Source organism: Lolium perenne, chromosome 2 (genome assembly GCF_019359855.2).
Source record: "Lolium perenne isolate Kyuss_39 chromosome 2, Kyuss_2.0, whole genome shotgun sequence".
NCBI lineage: Eukaryota > Viridiplantae > Streptophyta > Magnoliopsida > Poales > Poaceae > Lolium > Lolium perenne.
In genome coordinates, this window is record NC_067245.2 from 290,250,924 (window position 1) to 290,259,306 (window position 8,383).

Genomic DNA, 8,383 nt, shown 5'->3' on the forward strand with positions numbered 1-8,383 from the left:
GAGAAGAAGGTGAGCCTTCGTGGCGTCCACGGGTCCTTCGAGGTAACCCGCACCTCTCCAACAATTACCTACCTTCCTCCCAAGGAAGGGTACATCGGGTTACATCTTCGTCTCTTTGTGCTTCGGTTATTTCTATCTGAGCTCTTTTACTTGTGCATTTATATTCGTGATGGCCTTTGTGCTTCAAGTATCTTATAGCATCATATAGGTCGTTTTACTTAGTTGTTAGACACACCTTTTGTTATCCGCATAGCCTAAAACTTGTGAAAGAAGAAGTAAAATTTGTAGAAACCTATTCACCCCGTATAGGTTCCACCATTGTCCTTTCTATATAATAAAAAAATCAGTTCATATATCCAACAATATAGGTCATACCTCCTAGCTAATTCGTGGGCGACCTTGTTTGCTTTCCAGTAGTTGTGCTCAAATTATTAGTTATAGCTATCAACATGAAACACAATATTGCAACATGGTATCAGACCTAGAACTTCAATGTGGTGCATCACAAGATCTAGCGAGATCCGGTTGACCAGTCCACATGCCGCTCACAATCCACAACGTAATATTATGTGCCTCACATAGTCTACAACAACATTAAATGGTTCCGACCTTGCCTTCCACCTACCACGACGTATGTGTTTACCTATATGGGATCTACCATTGTGAAAAACTGAGAGACGACCTTGTTTGCCGCCGGGAATACCCACCCGCCGGCCAAAAAGCTTTTGGATGCGACTGTGTCTTGGGCCATCCAAAATATCCATCGGTTACGTGTGATTTTTTTTCTGTAGTGACATCCACACTAACAACAAACTGATTAACCAATCCACCGTGCATTTGACGTAGTTAAAAAAAATACTAGCTAGTGCATGTGAAAGATTTTACAACCTTTGACATGGTGGAGCTGCGCCGGTGCCGGTGATCTTCACACCTTCCATGGCCCGCACTAGGTCAGGAGGCTGGCCATTTACCACTCCATGGATGAACAATGGTGCCACATCTCAAGCAAAGCAACCAAGGTCCCACGAGGAGAACAGACATGTACACCACAAATTTCACCTCATGCGTCAGTTCGTGAACGATGGTGATATAAAGATGTGTAAAATTCATACCAATCTGAATGTGTCTGATCCTTTGGCAAAGCCTATGACACTTGCAAAGCATGAGCAACACCGGAATACCATAGGTGTTAGAGTGCTAAATTTCAAACTAGATTATTGACTAGTGCAAGCGGGAGGATGAAGATAATATGCCCTAAAGGCAATAATAAAGTTGTATTATTCTACATTTCATGTTTCATGACTAAGTTTATATTCTATGCTATAATTGTACTAGCTTCAGATATTGTGATATTGGAGAAAACATTATTACATGTGCGAACTATAAACACAATATAAGATATACCTATTCTTGCCTTTATGACTGGTGCATGTGATAATGATAGTCCCGTTTTCCTAACTATTGAGCAATGAGTGAAGTGTTACAAGGTCGATATTATCACATGCGAGTAACATTGTTTGTTGAACAACCATATTCGATAGACCCAAGTGATATACCGTGAACCACATCTTCAATATAAGTTACCGGTAGTTTCTAAAAGTCTAAAGTATTACTGTTAGTAAGATCGTTGAACCGTGATAATAATATGATCTAGCATATGATATGGATGTCAAGAGATCTTCAAACATCACTTCATAACTGGGTGATAATAAAGATGGTCTTCGTTCATACCAGATAATATGGCGTAGTGTCGTCTTACGTGATCAAGGGAATTTCTACTCCGACGTCGAAGAGATACTCTCTGGGCCCACTCATGGATCATCATGTTCGTCATCGTCTGGCGAGACATGTGACTATAGTTGTTAAGTCACAGGAACATCGATGATACAAAATAAGTAACGGAGAACATGTCAGGAAACAAGGATAACCTAGAGTTTCACCTCGGGCTATATTATGTATCGGGAAGCAATGCGACATGTATAGAATTGTAAAAGGGAAGGTTCACACGACTAATATCTTCGTGTTATATGTGGGGATCGTTGCGGCTATCAAGCACCCGACATCGATCATTGTGGCGGAAGGTTGTTCCGGACATCTCCACATATATCCGAACCCATAGGGTCACCCACTTGAGGATTCGCGACATTTAGAATGTGAGTTCGAATGGAGGTAAAGAAGGAGAGTGGTTCCGAAGGTTGTTCGGAAAGTCTCAGAATGTTCTGGAGGTGTCCGAAAGCATAACGAGAATATTCGGAATTGTTTCGGCTATTTATGGAAGGTACCGGAAGGTCATAGACCATCTGGGAGGTCTCGGAAGGTTCAGAATATTCCACGGAAGGTTCAAGAATGCGAAGCCTGGATAGGCACCATGGGCCCTCCATGGAGAGCGGCACCAAGGGTGAGGGGCAAGTCCTTGTTCAACTAGGATTGCCTCTATGTCGGTTTGGTAAAGGGTAGTCCTAGTTTGTCAATGGCTCACCCGTATGGCAGGTGTTTTTTTTTGGGAGGGGGGGGGGGGGGGGGGTGGAGTCCGGCTAGACTCCAAGTCACCTCTAGTCGGTTTGGGGGAGGAGGAAAGAGGCCTTAATAAGGGGAGGAGAGTGGGCAGGCAAAACCCAAGCCGTGCAGCCCCCTCTCCAAATGCTAGACGCCCAAGACAATGCCTTCACCGCCACCGATGCTCCCCTAGCGCAGCCGCCGACCACCTCCTCCCTTGCCGTGGCCCTAGCCAACATTACAGGAGGATCGCCGCAGATGTCTTCTTCCCTTCTTCTTAACGGAGTGTTGCCCGAGTTCTACACCCGCCTAGATCTAATCTACTCGGGCTCGCGAAAGCGTGTCCAGATCTTCATCGACACGTTCCCGCTTCGACGGTGTGCTTGATCACACTTCGACTCGGTGTTCAACACTTCTTTGTGGGAGCAGTTCGATGGATAATACATCCCCTCTCGACTAGACGAGTCTAGTTGCGGGAGTCGACTCGCTACTTCATCAACCTTATCATCGACAACTTCCGCTAGATCGATCTATGGGGGTATGAGCTATTACCTCCTCTCTCGTATATGATCTTGGTATGCGTAGATGTTTTTTGTTTTCTATACGCGTTCCCAAAAAGTTTTTGGAGCAGTTGTTGGATGGTGGATGCAAGAGGAAGAGCGGTTTGCATCTTACTACGTCGAGCGCGTTTTGTGTGACAGAGGTGCCAGGATGGACTCGTGCAACGCGGGGGCTCTGTTCTAGCATCGTGGTGGCGTTGACGACGAGAATGATGATGATTGTGCAGATTTTTTTTTGCAGGGATTATGCGGATATTTATTCTGAAGATTGCTCGGTGGTTCGATAGTTCGATAGCAATGACGGTTTCTTTAGCGTGTGCATGATGTCGTTCTACCTCTTATCCGTTGAAACTAACAAGCTAGCATTATAATTATCTTCTATAAAGCAATATTATCCTTGTCTTGTTTTGCATCATTGACTTTCACTTGAGCTAATCGATCTGAAACTCTAACCATTTGCAGGTGAGTCTGTACTCTATCCAAGGATGAAAAGTAGAAGGTCGATCCTTCTACTTCTTTGTGAATATCGAAAGGGGCAAGAGAAGAGAAAAAACAAGAAAGAGGAAAGCAAACGGGAAGTGCACTTTTCATCCAGTGTGCATATGCTCTTGCTACCCAAAAAACATTTTAAAGTGTCAAAAAAATTCCAATCAAAAATTTGGCTTGTACATCTTTATTCTATGTGCACACGCCAAGTTTCACGGAAAATCAACATTTTTTTGTATCCTGTGTAAACACAGGTAAAGAATGTCTTATGAAGAGCATTTTTTAGCACCGAAATTGTCTTTTCTACGTATAACAAAAAAGATATCCATTTTTCGTGAAACGATTTTACGAGGACATAGAAAATCAACATGTACGCATGATATTTTTGCTGGTTTTTTATATTTCGAAATACGTTTAAAATGCATTTCAAAAATCAGAAGCATATACTCGCGAGTGCAAGAACGCCGTGTCCGCAAACAATTCTTCTATTTTGGAGCCCACGGGCGCGTGCAATGGTCACAACACGCCACCACAGGTCCTGCATCTAACTAAGCTTCCAGGCCTTCCCTCCTTTCATGCTGAACTTCTTCAGCCTCCCGAAGAGCATCACCAGAATAAGAATGAGTTTGCCAGAATCGCTCCATCTTCCAACAAAGCCGGTCCATCTGTCAGTGCACAGCTCGTCAGGGTTGATCTGTCTGCTGCAGCTGTAGCCCATGGAGAAGCCCACATTTCCATAAGCACTGCACATACAAAATGCGAACAACCATATGTCAGCTACTCAGCTTCCCCTGAAGGATGACACGCCTTGCATGCGGTTCTCATCATTTATGATTATGATTTCGATCGTCTGCTATGTGTGCATGATAAATGGGTGTGTTTGTTTTTCAGGTTTCGGGTATATTAGCTAGGAGTGAAACTTGCCTGACAACTTCGACGACGATGCTGAGCAAGTTAAAGTTGAGGGGATCTTCCTTGAGCTTTGCCCTCTCGGTAATGCAGATTGTGATGACAGCGATGGTGAGGTAGGAGAGCTGTGACAGAACCGTGCTCTTGAGCAATCTGATCCCCTGGCGCTCCTCGAGACGACCCTTCGTGCTGGAGCTCTCTTCAAATGGGAACCATGTCGTGTATGGAGGAAGATACCTGAAAGCAATTTGAAGCAGAGCATGAGATAAGAAAGACGACAAGTCTGCGATGACTGCAGTGATGAGACATCCGTCCAATTATAGATGTGTTCTATGATAGCACTTCCTTCAGGATTAGAGTTGCAGGCAGCTTTCAGAATTCAGCTGCCGACGTTCTAGTGACTCGCATTGTCCTCAAATCGATGACGCAACGGCAAGTTGGAAATTTTGCATATACAGGGTCGAATTCCTGGGCCAACTATGGTCTCAGTGACTCAGTTCCTGGGTCTTATACAGTAAATTGATGACATACGAATGGCCTTCAGAATTCAGAGCAATATGAGACTGGCTAGCTAGCCAGCGAGTAGCGGCAGGTTTTGGTCGTTGGTGAAGTTTTGTTTCTAACTGGACGTAGCACACGCGATGCACGTGGCTGGCTTTGAATGGAGAGTTGGAGACTTGGAAAATAATATTCCGATGAATCAGTCCCGACTCTGAATTTGTGGCGATCTGAGTTCGCGCATGCAGCTTCGTGGCTCTGCTTCGATCGGTAGCTGCTCCATAATTTCCTGGTTTTTTTCTTGCCATTCTGATGGGAAGAAAGCATAAGCCAAAAGGGTCAAGGTGCGGTCAGCTACCTCGTGTATGTCGACTTTGTGTATGGGCGTTCTGCTAGTTTGAATACTTTTAGGCTTGACCCTTCTACAGGGGAAGATTCCTGTTGCTCTGTTCAATTATTGAACGGCATTTTCCAGTTTTCTTAATCAACAGGAACGCCTAAAATATAGGTATATCATAGTCACGTGAATTGTATTCGGCATGGGAGATTGGTAAGGAGTATATGCTGCAATGATGAGGGAATAGAGTATGGCACTTGAGGAGCATATTTCAATCTTAATGTATGACCAAAATTTTCACTTATTCGCCTGAAATTGTTGAAAATCTGAGTTAGCTAGCTACAGTTAGGCCCTCCATATGGGTCCATGTTCTACTCCACCGGCTCCATTATTACGAAATAAGTCCACGCTCATCTTCGTTAGATTCCAAAACCCAGCGTCCTCTATCTAGATGCATTTCAGTCCATATCTAAATAAGTTGTGTCAATTATTTTTGGAGAGTAGGTGCCAATTTTCAGTACGATGATTGGATATTTGGATGGGCAGCCGTTAATCGATATCGCGCCATTAATAACGGAGAAACATAGGGAAAAAAAAGTGAATCCTCGTACTAGTAGCTTGAGGCTACTCTCTTCAACGTAGGAAACTAGGAATTGCATCCTCGATGAGCTCCTAAATTTAGAAATGGGGAATCGTTTTGCATTCTCGTAAGCATCGGCAGGTGATAATTACGGGGAGAAAGAGACGGAACACTCACATCATCAGTACGAAGAGCACGAGGATGGCTGTCGCGAGCGTGGAGATGTCAATGGTGGACTCGCCGGTGTGCCGTGAGTTCACCGCGAGGAACAGGGCGTTGGACACCTTCTCCCACGGGCCCATCCCCTGCAGCGCGCCGCCCCACTCCATGCCGCACAACAGCGCCACCTGCACCCCCACGAGCCCAACAACCGTCGCCGCCAGCATCACGCACCGCCGCGCCGGTAGGAAGTGATAGTACCCCGTCAGCTCCCTTCCTTTCTTGGTCATCTCCACCAGCTCCGGCCGCCGTGTCGCCGCGGCCGCGGCGCGCACGCAGGCGGAAAGCAGCGCCGGGAACAGGGTGTTCCCCACGAGCGCCTGCGGCATGAGCAGCAGCTGCAGCCCGGTGTCCCGCTTGAACACGACCATGTTCTCGTTGTTCGGCATGTACCCGCAGCTCGAGAAGGTGGACACCGTCGTGAACACCGCGAAGGTCCACACGTTCAGGGCCTTACCACGCAGCGTCCGCCTTGCACCCGGCGACCTGTATATGTAAGCTGCAACGGCGACGGCGCCGAGGACGTGCACCGCCAGGAGGATGGCGAGGACGACGAAGAAGAGCGAGCGCACCGCGTCGCGCCGCAGCCTCTTCGCGTCCATCGGGATGCCGATGCTCGTCCCGTCGGTGATGGTCGACGTCGGGTTGTCGATGTCCTCGGCGGCGGCCGCGGCGGCGACAGGTACCCGCGTCTCGAACTCGGTTCCCTTGTCGTCATGGCTCTCGACGCGCCGGGATTTGTTTGCAGCTTGTCTCCTCCTCAGCTTGGACCACTTGGACGCGAGGCCAAGGAGCGATAAGAACACCTCGCCCCCGACGAGCATGAGGGCAGTCAAGACGAGGAGCTGGCCGTTGGAGAACACCTCCATCTCGACGGTGGACATGCTCGACACCGTCGCGGCGGAGACGGCGGTGAAGAACAGGTCGATGCCGCGGGGCCTTCCGCCGCGGAACCTGAGCTGCGCGAGGAGGAGGTACCCGAGCCAGGAGACGGCGAGGAAGTAGGCGACGTGGACGAGCAGCGAGCCAAGCCGCGGCCAGAACGGGCCGCCGCCGAGCGCACGGCGCCAACGCGCCACGCGCTCCCTGACGTGGTGGTGCGCGTAGGACTTGGTGAGCGAGCAAAGGATGGATATTGCCTTGTCGAGCACCGCCGCCGTGCGCCGGCTCGTGTGGTGCAACAGCTCGCCGAGCTTATTGTGAGCTCCGGCCATGGGGTTTTTGCACTTGCCGTGTGCAGTGTATGCGTGGACGTGTTGGGAGATGCGCATGCATGAACACAGACTTCGTGGGTGTTGAGTGACGGACGACGTCTCTATATATACCCACGGTGCGTGCAGGCGGCACTGTTTTGCGGTTTGTATAGTATGCTCTAGTGAACACGCATGCGACGCGTTGCTCAATTATTTCTACGTACTTTATACGCCATGAGGCCCATGAATATAATGAAAGGCGTGTCCCCACCATGTCTAGAATTGACAGAGCGCTGGTTTCCATCGACTGGGAGCTATCCTTCCCCAACTCGCTGCTGCAGGCTATATCCTCCTCGGTATCGGACCATACGCCGCTCCATCTGTCAATGAACACGAAGCATAACTCGCGTAGGAGATTTCGGTTTGAGTTGTTTTGGCTGAAGCTTGATGGTTTTGATGAGGCTGTGCGTCAAGGGTGGCAATGCCCGGAGTCCATCACGGACCCTTTTAGGAGAGTGGATGAATGTTTCAGGAACCTGGCGGCTCATTTGCAAGCTTGGGGAGATGCCAAAGTGGGGAACTTAAAACTTCAAATTGCCATGGCAAATTTGCTGATCCACCGGCTTGACGCGGCGCAGGATAGGAGAGTCTTGACGGACGAGGAATGGTGGCTAAGGAAAACTCTGAAACACACGGTACTTGGGTTGTCATCCCTGGAGAGAACGATGGCAAGGCAGAGGTCGAGGATGCGCTGGATGAAAGAAGGAGACGCCAACACGAAGCTTTTCCATGCGGTGGCGAATGGGAGAAGGGCTAGGAATTTTATTCCTTGCATCAAGCACAATGGAACAGTAATTACTGACCAAAGCAGGAAGGAGGAGGTGTTTTTCGAGGTGTATCAGCAGATGTTGGGTCAGATTCACACTAGGGAGGCTGATCTTGATCTGGCGGAGCTTGGGCTGCCAGTTCAAAGGGAGCTCCTTCAAGACCTGGGTTTGATTTTCACCGAGGAGGAGGTTTGGAGGATTGTTAAAGAGCTGCCAGCTGATCGTGCACCAGGCCCGGATGGCTTTGTTGGCGCTTTTTACCACCGTGCTTGGGGGAC

The 8,383-nt window shown here is 48.4% G+C and overlaps 1 protein-coding gene across 1 annotated transcript; it reads right to left on the minus strand.

Moving 5' to 3' along the window:
- Nucleotides 1–3,962: 3,962 nt before the first annotated feature.
- On the minus strand, nt 3,963–7,390 carry LOC127336292 (probable cation transporter HKT1;4). Its single transcript, XM_051363088.2, has 3 exons — nt 6,044–7,390; nt 4,467–4,688; nt 3,963–4,285 (listed from the first exon to the last, which is right to left on the minus strand). Exons 1-3 carry the CDS (start codon nt 7,354–7,356, stop codon nt 4,087–4,089), a joined length of 1,734 nt encoding a protein of 577 aa, XP_051219048.1. The 5' UTR covers nt 7,357–7,390; the 3' UTR covers nt 3,963–4,086.
- Between the last annotated feature and the right edge of the window lie 993 nt (nt 7,391–8,383).